This window comes from Ambystoma mexicanum, chromosome 4p (assembly GCF_040938575.1).
Source record: "Ambystoma mexicanum isolate Mex_15411 chromosome 4p, UKY_AmexF1_1, whole genome shotgun sequence".
NCBI lineage: Eukaryota > Metazoa > Chordata > Amphibia > Caudata > Ambystomatidae > Ambystoma > Ambystoma mexicanum.
This window is the reverse complement of record NC_090927.1, coordinates 1,222,100,783-1,222,126,365: the sequence shown is the minus strand read 5'-3', so window position 1 is coordinate 1,222,126,365 and position 25,583 is coordinate 1,222,100,783. Positions and strand designations below refer to the sequence as shown.

Sequence of the window (25,583 nt, the reverse complement as noted above, 5' to 3'; positions counted from 1 at the left end):
CAATACGATCCCCTTAGACTTTCGAGAATGTTCCAATCACAAAGCCCACTATGCTGGCGTGAATGTGGAGAACTAGCAGATTACCGGCACATGTGGTGGGAATACCCTAGAATCAAAGTATACTGGAACGAAGTCTTAGGGGTGGATCAAGGACCTCGATGGAATCTCACGGTCCGCGGATCCCTTTATGTTCTCTTCGGATTTGAGAAGTGTGAAGATGACAGGGAGAAAAATCAGGGGTCTAGCATCTCACCTACTGTGAGCAGCCCGAGCTACCCTAGTGACCAAATGGAAATCCAAACAAACTCCAAGCAAGGCAGAATGGGTTAATGTTGCATCAAACGTGTGTTATGGAAAAAATCACTGCAACCCTACACGGGACAGTGGCCCAATGTGACATACTATGGGGAGACTGTTTGCAAATACATGTCGGGAACCAATCAGTAAAATGAAATGTAATTCCAGGGACACACCCAGCCATCTGGGTAGGACACCTCAGCCTGTTTCGAAAGAAAAGACATTTAAAAAATTTGGAGAACCCTACGTTCAAGCAAACCATGTCAGTGTTTGTTTTAAGTTATGTTAAAATATGCCCCAAACAAGCCTCAGCCCACTATTGTTTGAATAATTATGTTGTAGAACTCAAGTAGAAGGGGAAACAATGCTTTGGGGGGGGATGAGGGCGGGAGGGAGAAAAGTTAAGTTTCTTTCTTGTTGAATAAAGCATGGGCCTTAGTTTGGGGAGAGCGATGACAGTTGACTTGCATATGTTACTCTAAAAAAATAAAAAGAATATCTGCTCTTTCTTGTAATATTGTTATGTAATGCCCTGTTATATGACCCTGAAAAATTCAATAAACTTCAATTAAAAAAAAATTAAATAAAGGCTGACGGTTTGGAATGGGGCAATACAGTTCACCGGGCTTGTGAAGGTACAAATGCTTTGCATGACCACCTTCCTGTTCAAGAACTGAGATCTAAGGAGACCAATGATAAGACTATGGTGAATGAAACTGGTATATCTAAAGGGGTGGATGAAGGGCAAAGGGTTTACAATATTATTGGTTTAGAGGGCAATCCAGACATTCTGTGTGAAGCGAGAATTAATCTCAGCTATTTGTTGGAATTGTTTTCCCGTATTCCCTCTCTTCGAATCCTAACAAATAGGGACTTTCAGAGAATCTCCCTAGCACGTGAGAACAATTATAGGTTAATTTGTTATGTGCCTACTGCTAATGTTTTGAAATATATATGGGGTTATCGTGCTGATTTGTTGGAGTTAGGTTTTTGGCTGCATACCTTTAACGAGTTGCTGGCCAATGAGTTGGTAGCCTTGCCAAGACCCCAGCAGGAAAGGGAAGAGGAGCCATCGCATGGAGGTTCGGGGTGCACCGCCGATGAGAAACGATGTATTTCACAATTGCTATCAATTGCTGAAGGTAAAAAAGAGCTAGCTTGGGTTGAACCCTTATTACGATCAATATTTACCATCAAAATAGATAAGCCTTGGAATTAGCAAGTAATGAAACATGCCTTGCCTATCATATCATGGAATTCATGTGGCTACCTCAACCTTTACAAATGGATGGCTTTGCTTCCCTCTTCGCAATCTGTTAACATTATTTTCTTTCAAGAAACCATGAGTACTAAAGAATTGGTGTTGCAAGGATTCAATACATACTGCTCTCAGGCAACTAAAGGTAATGAGGGTCGTCCGATGGGTGGGCCAGCAATTGCTATTAATAATCATATGAATCCTAATTCAAGATATATGTATATTGCTGCAAATATCTCAGCAGTTGAATTGGATGTTCATGATAAGGTACCCTATTTTGCTAATAAAGTTATATTGGAATCCATTTTAAGTGACCATAGACGATATGTTTGACAAGTTGGCTCACTGCCTTGAGAGTATATCGATACACAATTCCAACTATAAAATTATCATTGGCGGCGATTTTGAACTCAATGTGTTTTGCTAATAATGGGGACACCGCGAGTGAACCATTTAAGGGTGTGACTAGGGCTAGGCGAAGAGGTCTTAGATGGTTGTCATATCTTGGTGATTGGGAGATTACATTTGTAAATTGTTCGGAGTTATGCCCCAAATATACATGGAGTCCGGGTCCGATAACCTCCATGATCGACTACTTTGCAATATCAAATTCACTGATCCACTGCGTGGATCCAGTAATTATTCTTTCTATCGCCCATGGTGATCACGCTCCCATTCAACTATCCATGAGAAAATCTCATCCAGGACTTCTTATTGATGAGTTATTGTCATTGATCAAGACCGAGCATGGTAACATTTTTCTCAGATGGAGGCCAACTCTCTGCCGACAAACTAGTAGAGAAGTTTTGGTCAGAATGTAACAGCATTGCTGAGCCGATATCGAATCCTAGAATCTGCTGTTACTTGAGGGAAAAGATTGTAGCTGACAGTTTCCAATGCTATTACATTCTTGCAGCCTAAACAGAAACCTAAAACCATAGTAACATTGCATAGGTTTGATTGTGAAGTGAAGTTGCTTATATGCAGTAAAAATAAGCAACTTTGATCCCTTAAAAATGCACAAGTAAGCAAAGAGTAGTACCTATACCTAAAAAAAGTGTACTCTACAAAATTATAAGAATAAACTCAGATCACTTCAAATTATTAAGACAAAATAAATTGTGATCTGATTAGAGCAATTTGCAACAACGATTCAAGAACAATATGGTCAGTGATACGTAAACCAAACTTAGACAGCAGTGGACCCATTGAGAATGTTATCGCATCTGATGTGTGGGCAAAGTATATATCTGAGAAATGTGGTCTGCCAGCACCTTTCACTTCTACTAAATATTAGCAGCTGATGGATGTAGATAGGGAATGCTTTAAATGGACTAAACAGGATTATAGTATGGGTAATTAATAAACTCACCCAATCCAAATCTCCTGGCCCCGATGGCATTCCACCTTGTGCATACAAGATGGACCCAACATTATCGGCTGAGATCCTTAAAGATAAATATGATATAATTTTGCAGACCGTTAACATATCGATGAAGTGGGGAACATCAATAATTGTACTGGTTTATAAAAAAAGGCGATCACAAAAATCCTAATCATTACCGACCTATTTCTTTAATATATAGAAAATATTTGCTATCTTAGTTTTATACGACTTGGATAAGTTTGTAGTACAGCACAATATCCTGTCCAAATTCCAAACAGGAATCAGGAGGAATAGGGGTACAGTTATTGAATGCTACTGTCTTGGCACATGTATTGGCAGGAACTAAAAAGAATGGAGAGTACCCAGTCAATGTGGCTAGCATAGATATGGCCTCATCCTTTGATACAGTGGTGAGGGATCTTTTATGGATCAAAATGGCAGGAGTGGGAATTCCGGCGGCCTTGATCTTTTGGATTGCTATGCTCCACAAACATACAGCTTATAAAGTCAGGGTCACCAGGAAGGGTGCACTCACTGAGCCCATAAGGACATACATGGGCCTGAAACAAGGTTGCAATTTGGCAGCTACACTTTTTAATCTCTACTTGTGTGACCTGGAGAAACAGTGGCGAGATATGGGAATGAACACAGTGAGAATTGGGGCATTGCGAATGCATTGGTTAGCATTTGCTGATGACATCATTTTACTGAATTCCACCCCAGCAGGGCTTCAAGCTAAACTCTGTTTGTTTGAGATATATGCCCACGCCTAGAATTTAACACCTAATGCAATAAAAACTAGCACAATTGTATTTAATGCAGGTAGGAATTTAAAGGTATATAAATGAAAGATGGGGGAGAGGTAATTCTTCTAATGTCAGAAATAACTTACTTAGGCTATTACTTGAGTAACAACTCTTCCGTTAAACTGTGGAAAGACAGGCTTAATCAGAAAGTGCGACCATTGACAAGTCAGTAAGTTGATCTTTGCCAAATATTTCCGATTTACTTTGAATCCGCTGCGTGACTTCTTGTTAATGAAAGTTCAAGCGGTGATACTATACACTTTGGACATATGTCTGTTTGATCTTAGCCAACTACTTGACTCTTTACAGGGGTTTTTAATAAAGGGTGCCTTGCACTTAGCAATCTCTGTCCCAAATTGCGTAATTCGCCATGAACTGGGCCTAGTCTCGCTATCATGTAGGGCAGTGTGGCACTCTTTGGCGAATTATGCAAACATTTTGAATCCACCTAAAAACGCCCTATATCAAGAACTGCAGGAAGTCATTGAGTCTAAAAGTGTGGATTCTCTCAATCAATTTCAAAGACAAATGCAGAGGGTGCTAGAGGACCTCTCTGTAACTAATAACGACCTTTATTTAAGACCAGCCTTTGTAAAAAAAAAAAAATATATTGTTAGAGAAGGATTGGATTTGTACATTAGAGCAGCTTAAGAACTATTATGTTTTCTGAATACGCAAAATGTACGCCTAAAAGATAGCCATGCTGCTCATACATAAGTATATTCCCTTGCATGTACACACGTATGTATTATATATGCTTTAAATTCTATCAATTCCGAACGCGTGAATGCTGTAGGCACTGGGAAGGCGCATTAACGAGTTCGCAGCAGGCGAACTGCAGATTGGCACTTGTCTTGAGCCCATGGAAACTCTTAAGCATTTGATACTGGAATGCCCTCAATTTAGAGTAGCCCGGACAAATCTCCTGATGAAATTTGTCAATCCAAATTTTGTGGACTGTTTGGAATTTCTATGGGAAAGGATGATGGTAGGAAACTACAATCCATTAACCTTTGCTTTAGTACATCTACTAAGGATTATCGAAGACAAATTGGCGTCAACTTTCTAACTAGCTATGGAGCTGATGGATGTAACATACATGAGGTGTTTGTAAAGTACATGTATTAAGGTTTACATTATGTTTCATACTATGCTCTGGCAAGATGTAAAATAATTTACCATGTAGCAACAAGTTTGGCTCTAATTTTATAGACATTGTGAGTAATTTATAGAATTACACTTTCCATTTGGCACTGTTAATAGAGTGGGAACGTGTAAGTTACACCAACTTTAAATAAGGTTTTTTGTGTATATTAGGAATAATATGGAATGATTTTTATGTATTGATTTTAAAAACAGAAATGTATTTTTCTATTTTATTTGATTGTGTGTGAACTTATACTGATCGAATGTCGATGCACTTATATGTAATCGGTTTTCATTTTGTAAAGGTTTCATTAACCATAAACATTTTTTTAAATGCAAAAAAAAAAAAAAAACCTCTTCTGCCGACCCTTCAATTCTGGCAAACTATCGCAGATTTCCATCACCCCTTTCCTGGGAAAACTCCTGGAGAAGTTGGCTATCTCTCAGCCTACACTGCACACTGGATCTTTCACTTGTCTCCACGACCATCAGTCTGGCTTCAAAGCATCCAGAGGCATGGAAACTGCTCTTCTGAACACCCGTAAAAACCTGCTTTCAAATCTGGACTGATCTCATTCACCTTGGCCTCTCCTCTGCTTTTGATACAGTAAACCACAACATCCTGATCTCCGGTCTCTATGATAACCTGGGCATCACAGATCAGGCCCTGGCGTGGCTTGCGTCCTTTCTTTCTGACCCTCCCTCCCAGGTGGCGCTTGGGTCCTTTCTCTCCGTTATCATTCGCTCCACTTATGGGGTCCTCCAGGGATCTAATCTATCCCCCTGGTTTTTCAATGTCTACATGGCCCCTTTGGCCCACAAGATCTCTGCCTTCACATCCAACCTTCAGTGTTATGCGGATGAGATGCAGCTCTTTTTCAGGCTACCTTCGGCCTACCCCTCCTCTGCGCTCATTCCTGACTGACTGTCCACAATTCAGTCCTGGTGAGCTGCTAATGATCTCTGCCTTAATGGCAGCAAGACAGAGATCATCCTCATTGGGAGCCATGCTCCCACTTCCCCACTCTGGCGGGCCTCCCTTGGTCCTGTGCCCACACCCACCAGAGAGGAAAAAATGTGGGGCTCATCTTCGACTCCACTCTCTCCTTTTATCTCCGACATGTCCAAAAAGTCTCACTACCAGCTGCACCTCTTCAGAGGTATTCTACATTTTCTCACCTTCCCCCAGAGGCTCACTGTCTTCAGAGCCCTGATTCTCACTAGACTGGACTACTGCAACAGTCTCTTTCTCAATCTTCCAATTTCTACTCTCCAACCTCTTTAACTTATCCAGAACAGAACCGCAAGACTTATCTTGGCCTCAAGCCCAGGGACTGCATCTCTCTGGTGCTGAAATCACCCCATCGGCTCCCTGTGGCTGCAAGGATCTCTGCATAGCACTCCTGCAATATGCTCCTTAAGGGGACAACCTCTCTGCACTTAACCCATGCCCTTGCTGGACTGGGTGCACTCCCCCCCCACCCCCTTCACTTAGTGTTCTGCGCACTTGTACAACCAGTTTGTATCAGGCCTAACAAGTTTGTCTGTGTCCTCCCTCCGATGTCCCCTGCCTAGCTTGGTCGTGCTTGAAAAAATCCTGCATAGGCACATTGGATGACCAACCACCAAGCAATCTGAACTGTCGACAAACCAGTGCTGTAGCTTTTTGATCTGTATGGTCTCCCCCCCACCCTCTTCTCCCCTCACCTTTTCGTCACATTCTTCACTAGCAGATATGCCTCCGGCCTAGTATGCTAGTTATTGTTGTTAGATCATTCAGAATCTTGAAGGCCTTAGAAAGACGACTATTCCCTTGTTCGCTTCCCGCTTTGAAGCACTTCACTTGTGTATACACGCTCTACAAATAATCTATTCATTCTCAAAGTCTTGGTTAGTTACCTGGTTTTATTTCTTCATTCGCTTGAATCCCTGGGAGCCAGCATATTATTTCTGTCCGATATCGAAATAGCTCCTCATCTGCTGGCACCCCCCTCTGTACCTTGCGTCCACAGTAAGCTTGAATACGCACTACACTACACAACCTACAAAAGGTACAATTTGTAAAACCTTTATTGAAATTTTCAATTGGGGATGGGGAAACTCCTACTTTGCCCTATTTCTAGGATGGGAGTATTATCGAGCATCAAATAATAAATAAAACCGTCCCAGTTGAGTCCATCAAATAAAAAATGGCCTATAGTAACTAAACCTAATGCACGCCCTATCTCTTGTACAAAAAGTGTATAGAGGAGAATATGTATGCAAAGGAAAATCAGTGTTTAAATATAAAGAATAAATGTGGCTGAGTCAGCTCTCCTCCCCACGCTGGACAGCACAGAGTAAGGCGGTCCCCGTAGGCAAGATGACACACTCTGGCTCAGATTCCTAACAATAGGGCAGTTCAAAACGTGGATTGAGGCCCCACTGGCCTGCCACGTTCAAGTCTCACTTTCCAGCTTCCAAAACACAGTTCAACAAAATGTTCACACCGGTCTCCCTCTGTCGGGCTCAGAACTTTCAAAGTAAAATAAAAACACTTGCATGGGTTCCCTTCCCCCAAGCTTAATTTACATCTTTTAGGGGTTCCCTTCCAATAACTTATTACACACTTCAAGTCTCCCTCAGTCAGGCACGGACCGTTTCATGATGTCGAAGACTTTCAAATGTACAGGGCTTTTTCTACAGACCGCAGCAGGACCACTTTGACTTTCCAGCTTTCAACTCACACTCTTGTGTTATTTGCCCCAGTGCTTCCTGGTATGGGTAGTCCACGGTCATAGCACCAATGTTCAACGTTCACCTTTTTTCTCTCTGCTTTTTCTTAGGGTTAATTTTATCACCTTGCTTTTCAGTTCATTCACTTTATCGCTACAAACATTTCACCTTTCAGAGACTTTCGAGTGGGCTACTTCCTTTCGCCAAACCACTCTGTTACTCAGTATCGTTGGCTTTACAGCTAGCATTACTTCAGGGTTCATTCACAGGTTTGCCTTTCTTTGCGTCTCATCCACACGCGTGCAGCCTTCAATTGTGTGATATAATGTTGCAACTTCAATCTTTCTTTAGCACATACCGGTCTCTCCTGTCGCTTGCCAACTCAGCGGCTGTGTGCGTTTCTTTCTTGTCTTTACTGTCTTTCCATTCACAAGTCAACGTAAGCACCACGGGCTTAGTCTTGCCTCCCCAACTCTGCCGTTCACCCGGGAGGGTCACTGGAATCATTGAAACACACTGCAGCCTTCTTGTTTGGGATATGGCCTTCTCCACGTGTCTTTTGTAGACTTTTGGAGGCAACAACCTCCAGCTGGGAACTCTTGGGGTTCTCCACCCGTCGCTCTTGTCCCTTGGTCCGTTGCTCTGCTCCAGTAGTTCGCGTTCGCCCCGGAAGTTCTGCTCTTCCTCATGTTCCACCTTGCTCAGAGTGTGTCTCTATGTTCCGCCTTTTAGCTGTGTGAAGAGAGCCAATCAGTATCGGATGTATGCACTTCGAGGAAAGTGCCTGACCCGATTAGCAGGACATGTCCAATGAGATGGCTAAGAGTTAGCGGTGTTACTCTCAGTCGCCCTCTTTCTCTGCCCAGTATGTTTGGAAACAGGGGTGGGAGGGAGTTGGGACTCTGGAGAATCCTAAAAAATAGGATGGGTCATGTGTACGGGAAGGGGGGGGGGGGAAATACAGCGTCTCACCATTCGTTGCCTCACCCCTTCTCCCTGAAGACCCCTCACCCAGGTGATCCTCCCGCACTGGTCCAACCGCAAGAACTGGATCCAAAAGCGATGGCCGTGTCCTGGCCACCTGGATGACAAGTCCCCGAGGGCCAGCAGGTGAGACACCCTCTGGTTTCTCAGTTACCTGTGGATTTTTTTACCAGGTTACTCACCGTAGTGACCACCTTACTCCTAGTCCATAGTCCACTTTCTTCCATACTTGTGGGACATCTCTCCGTCCTGTGGGACGGGACCGGAGCACTTTATAAAAATTATCCAAAATTCTTTTTCAAAAATGTGTCCCTCCCCCCTTTCCTGCGCGGGGCCCGGCACACGACCTTTCCCCGCCCACCTTGGCTCCGCCCCGTGCATCGCCCATTAGTCCTTTTCTATCACCGGGTCAAAGACCCATTAGCAATAACAGAGGAACCTTATTAGAGGGGACGGTGGGCGGGCGTATGGAGGAAAGGGGACTATGGACTAGGAGTAAGGTAGTCACTACGGTGAGTAACCTGGTAATACTCCTACGTACCGTCCCCTTTCCTCCATACTTGTGGGAGATTCCCAAGCACTCCTTACAGGAACTACGGGTGGATGGAAATACCCCTTACTGAAAAAGGTTCTTCAGCACAGCCTGACCAAACTGAGCGTCAGCTCTAGCGCTCATGTCGAGACAGTAATGCTTACAGAAAGCAGATGGGGAGGCCCAAGTAGCTGCCCTAGCGATGGACTCCCAGGGAACATATTTCTGAAAAGCAACCGCGGCTGCCTTGCCCCGCACCAGGTGTGCATGGATACCTTTAGGAGGTTTCAGCCTTTGGACGGTGAAAGACTCTGTGATGCAGGCGGCAATCCACCTGGAAATAGATGCCTTAGACGCGGGCTTGCCCTGAGGGCTACCGAAAATCACAAAAAGTTGAGAAGAACTCCTAAGCTCGGAATTCCTGTACAGGTAGAACTTAAGAGCTCTTCGGACATCAAGACAGTGTAGAACTCTTTCAGCCTCTGAGGCAGGGTTTGGAAAAAAGACGGTAAGGGAGATCGACTGATTCAGTTGGAGTTTGGTCACTACCTTCGGTAGGAAAGCCGTGTTTGTCCGAAGGACTACCTTGTCCTTGTGAAAGACCAAGAAAGCATGCTCCACCGACAATGCCTGGAGCTCACTCACTCTCCTTGCTGACATAACGGCGACCAGAAAGGACACTTTCCAAGACAAGTACTTGAGGTCTACTGTAGCCATTGGTTCAAAGGGTTTATGGCACAGCGCCGTCAGGACTACATTTAGGTCCCATGGCCGGTGCGGATTACGAACCGGAGGGTAAAGGCGTGTCAAGCCAGCAAAATGCCTCTTCACCACTGGGTTAGTTAGAGAATAAGAACACAGGTCTGTAGAAAGGTAAGCAGACACGAAGGACAGCACTGTGTCAATCGTGGCCACCCTCACATCCAACTTCTTCTCCAAACACCAATGACAGAACATGAACCATTTAACTCCTGTATTAAGATCTGTTCGAGGGTTTCCTGGCTGCCTCGATAATGCGCATGTTATCCGCAGACAAACTCAGATGCTCTAAAGACTTGAACTCGGGCACCATGCCGCCAAGCTGCGCGATTGTGGGGAGGGGTGCCACATCTGTTGTTCCTCTTGGTGAAGAAGATCGGGAGTTACTGGTAACCTGATCGGCGGATACACCGACAGGTGTTGAAGTTCTGAGAACCAAAACCTGGCTGGCCACCACGGGGCTATCAGTAGAAGGGAACAGTTCACAGAGTTCTTCAACTTCCAAATTGCTCGAACTAGAGGCAGAGGCGGGAAGGCGTAAGCTCTCATGTTGTGCCATGGAATCTCGAGAGCATCCCCCAGAGAGGAGGCTCCCAGCCCCCCTCTGGAGGCATATCGAGGAAGCTTCTTGTTTACCGCCGTGGCGAAGAGGTCCACCTCCAGTGTGCCCCAACGCGAGAAAATCCATGAGAGGACCTCCGCCTTCAACTCCCACTCGTAGCTGACCACTGTCCGCCGGCTGATGGCATCCGCTGTGACATTCAGCTGGCCCGGGATGTGCACTGCAAGCAGCCAGACACCATGAAGCACGGCCCACTCCCAAATCTGGATGGATAGGTCCACGAGAGGGGGAGACTTTGTTCCCCGTTGCTTGTTTATGTAATACATTGATACCACATTGTCCGTTCTTATGCGGATCACCTTGTTGACAATGAGCGGTCTGAACGCCCTGAGCGCTAGGAAGATCGCCAGAAGCTCCAAATGATTTATGTGCAGGAGCTTGTCCTGAGGCGACCAGAGGTCGGAGACCTGAAGAAGATCTAACGTCGCACCCCACCCAAGGAGGGAGGAGTCCGTCGTGATCGTCACCGTAGGGACCGGATCCTGAAACCACGCGCCCCCAGACAGATTGCTGAGAGATGACCACCAATCCAGGTCCACTCTCATGGAATCTGGAATCATTATCCGCATGGAATCCGGATCCACTGCCTGACGCCATGAATTTCGAAGGGCCATCTGGGTCCGTCTCATTTTGAGACGAGCAAGAGGAAGAGCCAGTACACAAGAGGCCATGAGGCCCAGAAGCCTCTGGAACCACCACGCCGACATGCTCTCCGACTGCGCAAACATCTGACACGTGGCCAACAGATCCGCCATTCGGTCCCCGGTCAGATACACTCTGCAGTCGATCATGTTCTAACGAAAACCCAGGAAAATCAGGTCCTGTGAGACCGTCATGGAGGATTTCTGCCAGTTCACCAACAGCCCAAGATGGAACAGGAGCTGAAGGAGAGACCGGAGGTTGCCCGCCGCTGCCAACGGACAAGGGCTGCGTAAGAGCCAGTCGTCCAAATAAGGATACACATGGATACCCTGGAGACGAAGATAGGCCGCAATCACCGACATCTTCGTGAAGACACGCGGCGCCGAGCTGAGGCCAAAAGGAAGAACCCAAAACTGGAAGTGCTCCTCTCCCAAAGAGAAGTGGAGGTATCTCCTGTGTGGATTCCAAATCAGGATATGCATGTACGCATCCTGAAAATCCACAACGCTGAGCCAATCGCCCATCTGCAAAGAGGAGCGTATCTGGCTGAGCGTGATCATCTTGAATTTCTCTTGGGGTAGAAAAAGATTGAACTGGGAAAGGTCTAGGATGGTGCGCAGGCCAGCCTGGTTGGGTTTGGGCACCGTAAACAGCCGGGAGTAGAAGCCCTCCCCTCGCTCCCCAAGGGGAACGGGTTTGACAGCTCTGAGGTCCAGAAGTTTCTGAACCTCGGCCTTGAGGGACGGTGAGCCCGAAAGCTGAAAAGGAGGGTTGAGGGGTGGGGTAGGGGGTAAAGGTAAGCGGAAGCCCGCTCGAGCGACTGACAAGACCCATCTGTCTTCTGTGATGGTCTGCCACGCCTCCCAATGAGACGCAATGCGTCCTCCCACCGGGGTCTCGTGCGAGCGTGGAAAACCCTCATTTAACAGGCTTATCGGTCGTGGTGCCACTTGAGGAGGAGGATGAGGAGCAGGAGAAAAACCACATACGCTGTTGTCTACAGCGGTTGTTCCACGCAGGAGTATCCACTCTGCGAGATTTGCGGTCGAGGAAGCCCCTAAAACCAGTAGAAGGTCGACTTTGCGACAACGGTCTCTGGGATTTGAAAGGAGCTTTAACCAGAACAGACAATGATTTAGCCGTCTGAGTGCTATCCTTGGTTTTGGTGTGCTCTCCATCAGTAGAAGAATGAAAAAGCTCCTTACCATCGAATGGAAGGTCCAACACCTTGTCTTGCACTTCCTTAGAAAATTTAGTGGCATGCAGCCATGCCTGCCGTGAGGTATCAACCCTGAGGATCAGGCCCCGAGCCGAGGTGTCTACGTGATGAGCCGCAGCCTCCAGGAGATCCTGGGCCAAGACCCTGGCATCAGAAAGGCCTCCTTTGAAATGTTCCAGCTTCTCGACCGGGATGTGCTCCTCAAACTCAGACAGACCTTTCCACATCCGCATGTTAGCTCCAGTCAATATCAATTCGGCGTTGGCCTGCCTGAGCTGCAAGGCCGAGTTGGCGAAGATTTTCCTACCGAGGGAGTCGAGGAGCTTGTCCTCCTTGCCCAGAACCTGAGTAGCCGTCGTGGAAGAGGATGTTGCAGGCCTGGACTGCAAAGTGGCCGCAGCCACCACTGTGGAGGAGGGAGGCGGACAAGACGACAGGGCCACCTCTTCCGAAGAATGCAGCCTGTACCTCGCGTCAATCTTTTTATTGACAAAAAGTCCCGAGTGTGGCGTTTCCCAGACTCTTCGGACCTCGGCCAGAACGTCCTTCTGCTCTCCAAAGGAGACAGGGTGAACGCCGCAGAAAGCACGCCCTCCTGCGGAGCGGGTGCCTCGGGCACCGGAACATCTAAGAAATTCATCATGTTCAGTACCCGGTCATGAAAGTCTCTGATAGAGCGGGGAAGGTCCTTGTTGTCCTGATCGCCTTGAGGGTCATCTGACAGGTCAGGATCCTGCTGAGCCGTGTCAGGCACTGCCTTGTCCACTGGGGACAATGGAGGCAAAGGCAGGAGAGCAAGTGGGGTGCGGGGGGGGGCACCACAGGCAAGGGAGGCGCCGGCGGAACCACCTGAGGAATGGGTAGAGCCGGAGGCGCCGGTGGACATATCTCCTTGAAAAGCCCTTTGAAATATTCCCTCATGGGGTCGGTGCGCATAAGCGCTTGAAATTTACCGAAAAAAACATCCTCAGGAGATTGTTTCGGGACCTAAGGCCTCCTCTCATGAGGTGGTCTTAATCTTAGCCTTAACATAAGGAACCTCGGCCGAGCCGGTACTATGAGGCCTGGAATATTTTTGTGACATACCAACCGCCAACCGAGCCTTCGAAGGAAGAACCTCGGCACTGCCGGTAAAAGAAGAACTTTGCTTCTTTGCCCCCTCAACAAATCTGGTGTCACCACAAGAGCGGGAACGGTGAGCTTTCACCGACAAAGCCCTGACCGGCCTCTCAGAACTGTTGGTAGCTTTAGCCGCTATATGAGGGACCTCAGACCCAGGCCCGGTAACAGCCTTTTCTGCGCGGGCCTCGAACATCCGTTCGGTAACTACAAGGCCTCGGGGCGCACCCCGGTTTTGTTTTTGAGGGAAGCCGACATAGGCCTCAGAGAGAACTCTGGTACCCCACGACTCAGTAGAACTGGGTCTACAAACAGCTCCCACAGGAGGGGCCTCTGAGCGTACTCTGGTGTTCACAGGCCCCTTACAGAGACCCTCGGAGAAAACTCTGGTAGAATTATTAGGCCCAACAGGCACCTCAGGGCAAACCCCAGTAACAGAGCGATCAACGCCCCTCCCGGACCGAGAGGAACCCGGGAAGGTATCCCCCGGTCGGAGTGCTCTGAAAAGTAAAGAACTTACCAAGCGTTTTTTCTTCTCGTCGATGAACGCCTGAAAATGCAAAGGAGGATTTTGTCGGAACACCTCTTCCCACCGCTCCAACCGACGTTGAAGTGCACGGACCGAAAGGGAGTCGCAGTAAAAACAGGAGTCCCAATGGTGATCTGGACCCAAACACTCTAAACAAAGAGGATGGGGATCCGCCCTCGCGAAGCGACGGTGACACGATGAACAATCTGGAAAATCTAATTTGAAAGACAGACTAGTAAACGAACGCTAGGGAGAGCCAGAGAGGAAAAAAGGGAAGAAAATCTTCCCAGAATGAAAGTGTGTCCGGCCCCGATCGAGCGGAGAAAAGGACTGATGGGCCATGCGCGGGGCGGAGCCAAGGTGGGCGGGGTCACGAACGCGTGCCGAGCCCCGCGCAGAAAAGAGAGGAGGGGCACATTTTTGAAAAAAAATGTTGGGTGCTTTTTACAAAGTGGTCCGGTCCCGTCCCACAGGACGGAGAGATGTCCCACAAGTATGGAGGAAAGGGGATGGGACGTAGAAGTAAATTGAAATGAATTGCTTAAGTCCTAAACAAATGACTGTATTGTTGTACACTCTGCCAAACATGTATTAGTAAGGGTGCTCTGTGTGCTTAAATGAACCCTTCACCACTCACACACCCTCTTAAGTCTGAGCCTTCCTATTCAGTCACACTATCCAGATAGAATTTGGCTAAACATTAGTGTTCGTCCCTATTCATCAGAATAGTATTGCCTCTTAGAATCTGTCCACAGTGTAGATTCTGAAAATCCATTTTAGCAAGTGGCAAAATGCAGAAATGCACAAAACAGCAAAAATGGCAGAAAGGTATTCACTGCCACCAACTCATCCTAGTAGACCCATCATGCTAGTAACCAAAAAGGTACAAAAATCAAACATACAGAGACACACGTGTGGCTCCCATACTTCATAGAAGGTGATCTGTACAGGGAAAACCAAACTATGGAGAACAAAGTTCTTCTGCCCTGATAGCAATAGGAATTGGTCAGTGCCCACAAAACAGATGCGCTTATCAAGGGCAGCGAAGTAAAAGACTCCACTGGCATATAAAAGTCAGAACAGGCTCAAAACGGTGTCCAGTCATAATTTTGAAAACATAATTTCGAAAGTCAAAAAAGTCGAATCAAAAATGTCGGAAAAAAAAAATGTCGAATTGTTTTTTTTTTTGATATTTTTTTTTGGGCTCTAGTTTCTGTGAACAAAATAGGTAAAAATAAAAAAGGGGGGTTGGGGGGGAACCCCCCATTTCGAAAAAAAACGTCATTAAAAAAAATTCGACATTTTTTTTTTCGACATTTTTTTTTCGACTTTTTGACTTTCGAATATTTTGTATTCGAAATTATGTCTATGAACCGCTCAAAACAGTAGCAGAACGGTGGGTGTCCCATTGAAGTCTATGAAGGGAAAGCAGCAAAAAGAAAATATTTCCTAACAATTTTCATATGATCTAACTTTTCATTGAGTATAGATTTTTCTTTTAGTATATATGAAGTTATATAAAATTGAAATCATCTGCCAAAGGGGTTGCATCTCCACATAATGAACACAACCACAGAGATTTAATGCACACTAGGCAAAGATCTGGGTAAGAATGTGTAGAATACAACAAATCTGTACAAGTATGTTACCTCTAGTGTCTGGATTGATCCAGGATGTTGCACAATGAATCTTTAATGGACATCCATTAAACACTTTTGAAAAACAAGCTCCCATCTGTTAAAAAAAAGAAATGTTAAAACAAGAAAGATACGCTTAAATAACAAATTGTGATTTTAAGTACGTTTATATCCTGCGCTAGCGAAATGGTGCAGCAGTCTGGCAATTTTGTAAACATTTTTTAAAGAAGCAAATTTATTAAGATTTGCAACATTAGTCCCTTTGTCTCCTGCTTTCCCTTTCCACTCACCTTTTCTCCGTCGAACCTGGGCAGAGTAACCAGAAACCGAAGAATACATTTATTTACCTTTAGTAAAATTCTATCACCACACAAGTACATCACAACCTAGCTGCAGAGACTTCCTTCAGGGTGGAAACATTGTGGCTCTTGTGACATTTAGGCACAAGGCAACATTCTTCTTAGCGTTTCAACTGCTTAAGTTATTAAGTGTTACTCACCAGAGTGACTAACATACTCATAGACCAAAGTCCCCTTTCCTCCATCCTGTATGGGCGTCCCTTGCTAGGGACTGGAACGGAACCTTTTTCATCGGAAAAATAACAGTTTCCCTTTAAATGTGTATGGCGCGGAGGGCGCAGCCCTGGGAGCATGCGCTCCCTTTACCCCGCCCACCGGCACACACCTCAGTCCCCTTTGATTCATCAGCTGTATTGAACTGTTCAACCTAGCTGTTCTTTTATAGAAGTAAGGGTGGTGAGACGTATGGAGGAAAGGGGACTATGGACTATGAGTATGTTAGTCACTCTGGTGAGAAACACTGTCCCCGTTCCTCCATCCTGTATGGGCAGCTACAACTGACACAACCAGCCTGGGGAGGAGAGCTTGGCACTCTCGGCAAACGGATAAAGGACAGCCTGGCCAAATGCTGTGTTAGCCCTTGCACGGGTATCCAGACAGTAATGCTTGCAGAAGGCTGATGGGGTGGCCCATGTCACCGCCCTGCTAATCACTTGCCAGGGTACGCGATGCTGAAAGGCAACTGGCGCTGCCTTGGCCCTGATGGCGTGAACATGCATGCCTCTTGGTGATTCTTTGTGCTGAGCCTTGTATGCCTCCTGGATGGCTGCTGTTGTCCATCTAGCTATTGAAGCTTTGTACGCTTGCTGTCCAGGCCTTGACCCACTAAATGTGACAAATAAGGCTTCTGTCTTGCGGAAGTCCTTGGTTCTATTAAGATAGAATTTTAGTGTTCTTCTGGTGTCCAAACAATGAAGAGCCTTCTCAGCGTCTTCCTTGCGGTTTGGAAAGAAAGTGGGGAGCACAATGTATGCATTAATGTGGAAGGAGGAGACCACATTTGGTAGGAACTTGGGGTGAGTGTGGAGCACAACCATGTCCCGATGAAACATAGTGTAGGGCTTAGAAGCGAGCTGAAATAAGCCCCACTAGTAGCAAGCTCTTGAACATGGCGATTTGATGCCCACTGTGGCCATGGGCTCAAATGGATTGTGCGCTAGGGCGCTACGAACAACATTGAGATCCCAGAATGAGTGGGGGCATATAAGAAGCGGGTACACTCTGGTTATGATATGATATATGATATGGCATTTGTAACGCGCCTATACACAAGTGTTTCAAGGCGCGACGAGGCAGGGAGGGGGGAACAAGGGGAAGACAGACAACGATCCTACTAGGCCAGGTGTCATTCAGAACGCGCAAGTGCAGGGGTAGGGGGAAGGGAAAAAGTGCAAGAGGAAGGGGGAGGGGGGAGTGCAGTACAAATAAGTAGAATAGAAATAAAATAATAAATAAATAGGGCCAGCTGGTGGCAAGTGCAAGGTAAGTGCAGACAAGTGCTGGGGGGGGTGGGGGCTGTAGTGATACAGAGACAGTCCCGTAGTGCAGGGGTTGCCAGGGAGGCAGTGCAAGTGAAGAGTGACTGGGCCCAGGAACGAGGTCGGTGAGAGTGGCCCAGTTGCAGAATCAGTGCAGTTTTGGTGAAGAATTTAGCAGGGGAGAGGGAGAGAGAAAGCAGAAGTGAAGAGGAAGGTTTTGAGGTGCTTCCGGAACCGGAGATGGTTCTCCTCAAGTTTCAGGGAGGCAGGAAGGCTGTTCCAGAGGGAGGCCCCTGCCGCGGAGAGAGATCCACCCCCAGCTTGTTGCTGCGAGAAGCGGCTGACCCTGAGGGAGTTGGAGACGGATGAGCGTAGGGCTCGGGAAGGAAGATATTTAGGAAGAGAGAGTTGAAGGTATTTAGGCCCCAGGCCCCAGAAGGCCTTGTGGACAATGCAGAGGGTTTTGAACTTAATCCTCGCAGCCACTGGGAGCCAGTGTAGAGATTTCAGTCCTGGAGAGATACGGTCCCTGGGCTTGAGGCCAAGGACAAGTCTCGCAGTTCTGTTCTGGATGAGTTGCAGAGGGCGGAGAGTGGAGGCAGGCAGATTAAGATAGAGGCTGTTACAGTAGTCCAGCTTCAAGAGAACCAGGGCTCGGGAGACAGTGAGCTTCTGGGGAACGAGAGGAAGGGAAGAATACCTCTGAGGAGGTGCAGCTGGTAATGTGCCTTCTTAGAGACGTCAGATATATGAGGCGAGAAGGAGAGTGTGGAGTCGAAGATGACCCCAAGGTTTTTTGCCTTGCAGGTAGGAGCAGGAAGAGGGCCAAGAGAGGCCGGCCAGAGAGCTGCAGGGAAGGAGGGAGTGGGTGTGCCGATGAGTAGGATCTCAGTCTTACTAGCATTAAGGCAGAGGTCATTGGCAGCACACCATTCCTGGATAGCAGACAGACAGTCAGAGATCAGGGAGTGAGAGGAGGAGGCCGAGGGTAGCCTGAAAATGAGCTGGGTATCGTCCACATAGCACTGAAAGTTGGGGCAGAGGGCGGCGATGCGGTGGGCAAGGAGTGCCATATACTGGTTGAACAGCCAGGGAGAGAGATTAGATCCCTGGGGAACGCCACAGGTGGAGAAAAAGATGTCAGAGAGGAAGGACCCAAGTTGGACCTGGGAGGGTCGATTGGAAAGGAAAGAGGTCAGCCACGCCAGAGCCTGACCAGTGATACCCAGGTTATCACGGAGACGGTTGAGCAGGATGGCATGGTTGACAGTGTCAAAGGCAGAAGAGAGATCGAGCAGAATGAGAACCCACGGAGTGTTGGAGTCGAGGTTCAAGAGCAGGTCCTCACGGATGTTCAGGAGAGCAGTTTCCGTGCTTCTGGCCGCTCTGAAGCCAGATTGATGGTCATGGAGACTATCAGCAGCTTCAGCATGGAGGTTAAGCTGGGAGATGGCCAGTTTCTCCAGGAGCTTGCCGAGGAAGGGAGTGATGGAGATTGGGCGATAGTTAGCCGGACAGGAGGGGTCGGCAGAGGGTTTCTTAAGGAGAGGGTGCACAAGGGAGTGTTTGACGGGGGATGGGAAGACTCCAGAGGCGAAGGAGTGGTTGCAAAAGTCAGCCAGGGCAGGAGCCAGAGAGTCAATGTGGTCCTTGATAGTTTTGGAGGAACAGGGGTGAATCTGTTTAGACAAGACTTTCATAGATCGGACTTGTCTGGAAACCTCGTCAGCAGAAAAAAGGGGAAAGGCAGAGAAGGAGGGAGGAGGGGTGGCTGCAGAAGGGCCAGAGGAAGAGCAGGGAACAGAGGGGGGGAGGTGATAGGAGGAGAGTGAGGACAGGATGTCCTGAGTTTTAGAGATGAAGTGGGAGGCCAGTGCAGTGCAGAGGGCCTGGGAGGGGACAGGAGAGGTAGAGACTGCAGCAGGGTTGGCAAGCTCCTTGCAGATTTCAAAGAGTTCAGCCGAGTTGTTAGATGCCGCAGAGATGCGGGCTTGGATAAGGGCTCTCTTCTTGGTGAGAACAGAGAGACGGTATTGCCTTTGGAGCAGGCGGCAGGCCAGTTTGTCAGAGGATGAACATGAAGCACGCCATTTCCTCTCTGTCAGCCTGCACTTGCGTTTTAGGGTGACGAGATCCGAATCATACCAGGAGTTACATTTGGCTTTGGGCTTCAGGCGGATTTTCATGACAGGGGCAAGGATATCAAGAGTATCAGATATAGCAGAGTGGAGCAAGGAGAGGGCTGTGTCAGGGTGGGAGTCAGCCGAAGGGGGAGGGGGACGAGAAGGTGGCAGCGAAAGCCGCAACTGACACGCGCTTCATGGGTCGGATGACCGAGAAGGTGGGTGGCAATGATAAGGGTGGCTTTGCCTGTGGGGTAGGGAGGGTGAGGTGGGAGGATAGGAGAAAGTGATCACTCCAGGAGAGAGGAGTGGAGAGAGGGACAGAGAGGGGAAGGTCAGAAGAGATCAGAGCATCAAGAGTGTGCCCTGCAGAATGAGTAGGCCCAGACGGGAGAATAGAGAGAATGAGTAGGCCCAGACGGGAGAATGGTTAAACCCGCTAGATGTCTCTTGACTACTGGATTGGCCGAGAAGGTAAACCTGTGCGAGTTCCTGTATGCACCAATGGCTGCTAGGTATGTGCGGCAGGTGTCAACCTGGATCACTGATCTGGCTAAATAAGCTGAGAAAGACAACACCTGGTCGAGTGTTCAAGATAGCGGGACCACTCATTTTTTCCTTGGACCAGAAGCAGAACCTGGTCCATTTGCTTTTGTACTGCTTTCAGGTAGCCAGACTCCTGGCTCCCTGTATTATTTCTAGGTTGTCCCAAGACAGTCTGAGATGATGGAGAGTCACCTGCTCAGGTACCAGGCTGCTAGGGCTAGCCTCTCCGGGCAGGGGTAAAGGACCACCCCTCCATACCCCAGTTGCGCCAGGAGCGGGCTCTTCCCGAACGGGAGAGGGACTTCTGGCTGGACAGACAGCTGTCGAAGGTCTGAGAACCATGGCCTGGCCGACCACTAAGGCTCTATGAGAATGAGACGCAGCCGCTGGGACTGCCTGATCTTGCAAACAACCTTGTGGATGAGCGAGGTAGGAGGAAATTCATATGCCCACATCCCATCCCAGTGAATCTTAAGTGCGTCGTGAGGGAGCCGTGCCTCCCCCCTCCCCCAGGATGCTAACTGCTGCAAGTCTGGTTGCTCTTCGTAGCACCCCCCCCCCACCTGCTGAAAATGTCTAAGGACTCTTGTTCAGTTGCCACTCTGAGTCGTCGGTGCCCAACTGACTGAATCTGTCCACCTCCTGGTTCGATTCCCCCTGCAGATGCACTGCTCAGATCCAGATGTCCTACGCAATCGCCCACTCCCAGATCCTGAGGGCCAGCCTGCATAGGAGCAGGGATCTGGTGCTCCCCTGCTTGTTGAGGTAGTACATGCAGGTAGAGTTGTTCGTCCAAATGCAAACTGCACTGCTCTTGATCAGTTGGAGGAATGTTTAAAGATGTGAAGACAGGTGCTCTGTTACCAGTCTTTAGCTTCTCCTCCTAACGCACGTTTTCATGACATCATCAATCTTCAGGGAGGCCGAGTTTCTTTGTTTTTTCAGGCGGGTCTGCATTTCTGTTTCAGGTGTGACAAGTTAATTCAGGCGGGTCTGCATTACAAGGCAGTGAAGCAGGGCCATCATGGGGAAGATGAGTCCGTAAAGCATGAGCACAAAGCTTGACTGCAGGGCCACCCTGCCCACGACTGGGGTGCTGTGATTCTGAAAAGAGCCATCATTGCTTTTTTGTGTCAGAGGCAGATGACTGGGAGGGGGACTGAAAAAAGCCCATGTGCGAAGACATCTGGTGTTTTCACCTATGTTAGCTGGGTGACCTGTCCGGTTGCATGACCTGGCGATCCTGGAAACTGCCAAAGGACTGCCCTCAGTCTGATCGAGAATGACACTGTGCGAAGGTTTTAGCTGCTTGCTTGGTGAGAATGGCCAGGGATTTGTCAGTCTGCTTGCTGCTGCATTGTTTTATTGAGTTCTTTGTCAGTGGTGGATTGGAACAAATCGCCGCCCTCAAAAGGCAGGTCGAGGATTCTGCCCGGAACATCAGTGTTCAATCTGGTCGCCCTGAGCCATGCCGTCCTTCGCATGTCAGTCGCCACACAGATTGCACTGCTAGCGGTATCTATTTGCGCCACTGTGGCTTCCATGATGTCCTGAGCCACAAGTTTTGCTTCAGCGAGTCCTGCTTTGAAAGAGGCTGATTTGTCAGCTGTAATATGTGTGGCATTCATAGACGCTGCCGCAATGACTGGCGGCAGTTGCTGGGGTGAACTGATAAGAGCAGAGTGTTGCCCTCCAACTGCCTGAAATTTGCATCCAGCCTTTTATTTGTTGGCTGAATAGAGTGGGGGCCTGAGCCAACCCTTATTCGCCAGAGCCTCCATGTCCTTCTGCAACGGGATGTCAGATCTGGATTCCGCCTTGATGGCGAGTACTTCCGTCAGTACCCCTGCCTCAAGCAACCCTTTCTGGGGCTGAGGGATGCCCAGGCATTCAACTAGGCCAGCAATCCTATCATGGAATGCCCTTGCCGAAGAAGGCATATCCTGCTCTTCCTCATCAGTGTCTTGTTCGTCATCCGAGTTAGAAGGGGCCCCTGGGTCCACAGGCGTTAGGTCTGCCACTGGAGTTGGCCCAGGCGCTGAAGGCTCTGCAACCGAAACTACCAAAAGGCATGGGCAATGGTGGTGGTGGAGGTACAGGCTGCGCAGGCACCGGCTGAGGTGGCGGTGTGGGCGGCAGCATCTCCTATTATGCCTTTAAGGATGTTCCCCATCTGCGGAGACCGTATGCGAGTCCAAAACCTGTCGAAAAACGATCCTCGCAAGCAGGCTGTGTGCGATCGAGTAAAGGCCTGTGGTCTTCCCCCACCTGGCGAATACATGCCCTCATGGTACCGTGCTTGATCTGTGAACGTCGGGTATAAAGATGTCCACGTGACTGGAGCAATAAGACCCCAATCTGCCCTGGCCATAGGCTAGTACCTTTGCAGTTCGCCCTGTTGGTGGGTCACTGTCCTGGGCACCATTTTGACTGTGCCTTCCGCACGTGGGACCGCGGATGGCGCAGGCATGGGCTTGACATGCATGCCTGAATGTATCGGCTCTACCCCACCAAGCACATCCGGCGTGGGCCTGGTAGACAGTTGGCCCTCGGCTATGGGGTCAGTAGTGCTGTTTGCGCTCTGTGTAGGCGCCCCCTCAGGCGTGAACCCAGTAACAGAGCTGAGCCCTTTGGGATGTGACCAGGTAACAGAGCCAGTAGGTTCCTCGGCGGCGGAACCGGTAGGCCCCTTACAACCTTTGGGCGTTAAGCCGATCGCTACAACAGCCTCTGTGTACTTGCTGCCGGTGCGAGGGTCCGACTGACCCCTCCTGTCAGCAGGCTTCCCGGGGAAGGAGTCACCGCAGCGCCTTTGAAAAAAGTACGCTTACCTTCTAGGTCTTCTTGGGGACGTATTCCTTAATGCTATCCAGCTGATGAAAATTAGAGAAATGCAAAAGATTAGGGAAAGCACATGGAATTACGAGGCTTGAGGCCTCACCCAGGAGCACTGGTGAAAGTGGTCCGCTCCCATCGACGCAGACAAGAGGACTGAGGTGTGACCCCGGTGGGCAGGGTTAGGGGACGGCATGCCGCCGCGACCCCAGCGCGAGTTTAAATTTAAAGGGAAAGTGTTCCTTTTCTGGTGAAATGTTCAGTTCCTGTCCCGAGCGAGGGACGTCCAGACAGGAGCAAAGGGGACGGGACATAGGAGTAAGGTTATTAACTTTTGATCTAGTTGCATAACTCTGTTTGGGGGGTGCTATCGAGCCCAGCCAAGATGGCCGTTAGCCTGTGAGTGCCTAAACACCTCGAGCAATCCAGTGAATATTCAGAGGTTTCCCGACTGATCCAACACTTCAAACGTGGTGCCATGCATCGGAACACCCACACCATCTCAGGGGCGAAGTATGGAGCCTGATGGTACCTGGAGAGCAGAGATATAGACCAAGTGTTTTTAGCCCCGCACCACAATGGCTCAGAAGCAGAGGAGAAGGGGCTGTCCTTGGGCGCGTAGCTCTGAGGATCACCAGGCCCAGAATGAACGAACACTGCTGTGGTGGGCTGAGAATCCGGCTGCAGTTCAGCTGAAGGAGGAAGTTTAAATATATCGCCCAGCGAATCCATCCGGGACCCCCGTTCAAGGCGTGCGACATGAGAGGACCCTGGCGCCCGGCATGCAATGCACCGGAGGACAAGGAGGTTCCCCATCCTCAAGTGTGGAGTGCGCTCTAAGCCCCGCAGACCTATGGACAATAGCACCTGATGGGCAGGCGGCCGGTGCTGGCAGCGCCCCCCACGGAATCTGAGCTGACGCGCAGGGCAGCGGTGCCCTGCTGCACAGGGGGGCTGCAACCTCCACTCTCTGTCAAAGTCGGAGCTGCACACACCCAAAAAGGAGGGAGCAACCATCCGCGATGCTGCTAGTGTGGAGCCCAACCCGGCATTACACACCGGAGGGAGTCTAAACAAGTAAGCAGGAGGGTGGGGGAGGAGGAATATACCCCAGCGGCCCTTCACGGACACAAAGATCACGGCTCCCCACCCTGAGACAAGCGACAACCAACAGCAGAGGACACGAGCAGATGTAGAAGGGAATACCCCCAGTCCTATCCTGCTCTAAGGCTTGGGCTGGAAAGAGAAGGTTGGGGTGGAGCGAGATGCCAGATACAAGGGGCCAACAAGACAGCATCAATCAATTACTGGGGAACTCCATTGTTCACAGGATGCCCTTGCTCCTTTCAGATAAGTACCCTGGACAGCAGACCCCGAGACAAATTTGGGAGGTGCCTGGGGTGTGGCAAACCGAGGAACAACTAAATGGAAACAAAGGGGTGTGTACCCCACGACTGAGATCTGTGGGCAGCTATCACAAGTGTTGGGAGAAGGGTGGACCATAAGGCGAATCACACAGTGGCAGACAGCAGTCTGCAGCTGTGGCCCTGCGACATACCCGCCTGTTGAGACACTGGATACAGCATATAGCGCCCATAGAGCACAGGTCTCAGGAGCTGCCGAGATGTCCAAGTCGGTAAAGGTGGCAAACAGTCCAAATTGCATTTTGATGCACCCTCTTAAACGAAAAACGACAGACCGAAGGAAGGATCCACGGAAGGACGATCCCAAGTAGCCCCCCAAGACCCTATTGGAGCGTTTTAAGATATCAAAGAAAAGGGCAATCAACTGCAAACCAGCAGACAGTCTCTAGACAGGAAAATGGATACCCTCCCTTGTAAAGTTGACCACATGCAGGTCAGTCTTGACAAACATGGGGAGAGGCTGGATGAGGTTGAGGGGAAGTGTGTCTAGTCTGGAGGACAAATTCACGTCGTGGCCAGAGAGATGACACTTGTGAAACAGGCGCTGAAGGAGCTTGCCAACAAACAGGACGACTTGGAGTCCAGGAGGAATAACCCAAGAATAATCGGGGTTCCCGAGTAGGTGAAGCAGAGAAATATGGAGCCCCTAGTGGAAGAGATAGTACGGGAGGTGCTGGAACCAGAGGATTTCTCAGCGGTATGCATAGTGGAAAGGGCGCACCGAGTGCTGAGTGGGAAGAAACCAATTCCCAGGGCCCCATCACGCCCGATCATAGCCCGTATGTTAAACTAGCGGGACAGAGACCTTGCACTCTGCAAAGCCAGACAAAAAGGAACGGTAACTTACAAGGGAGATACAATCAGACTTTTTCCAGACTTTTCAGACCGTACAAGGAAGTCAAGAAAACTACGAGAGAGGAGCATCCATTATGCCATGCTGTTCCCGGCCAAGCTGCAGATAGAACACTAGGAGCGAGCAATTTTTTTCCACACCCTGGAAGAAGCCAATGCCTTTCTGGAACTACAACCGAGGAATCATAGACAACAAGGGAACAATGGGTGAAAACATGATTGGAGACATAGCCAGTTCTTAGTGATGGTTTCGAATGGCAAAGTTTCGAATGCAAACATTTCGAAACAAAATGCATTGAAGAAGTGCATTTAAT

General features: G+C 48.8%; 1 protein-coding gene across 4 annotated transcripts in view; it reads right to left on the bottom strand.

Annotated features, from left to right (window-relative positions):
* MAP4K3 (mitogen-activated protein kinase kinase kinase kinase 3) overlaps positions 1–25,583 on the bottom strand; it is a 2,398,077-nt gene that overhangs the window by 740,875 nt on the left and 1,631,619 nt on the right. For all 4 annotated transcript variants that reach the window (XM_069606874.1, XM_069606875.1, XM_069606876.1 and 1 more), the window contains one exon: positions 15,665–15,749. In XM_069606874.1, the coding sequence (XP_069462975.1) occupies positions 15,665–15,749 (85 nt within the window). The remainder of the gene's footprint in view (positions 1–15,664; positions 15,750–25,583) is intronic.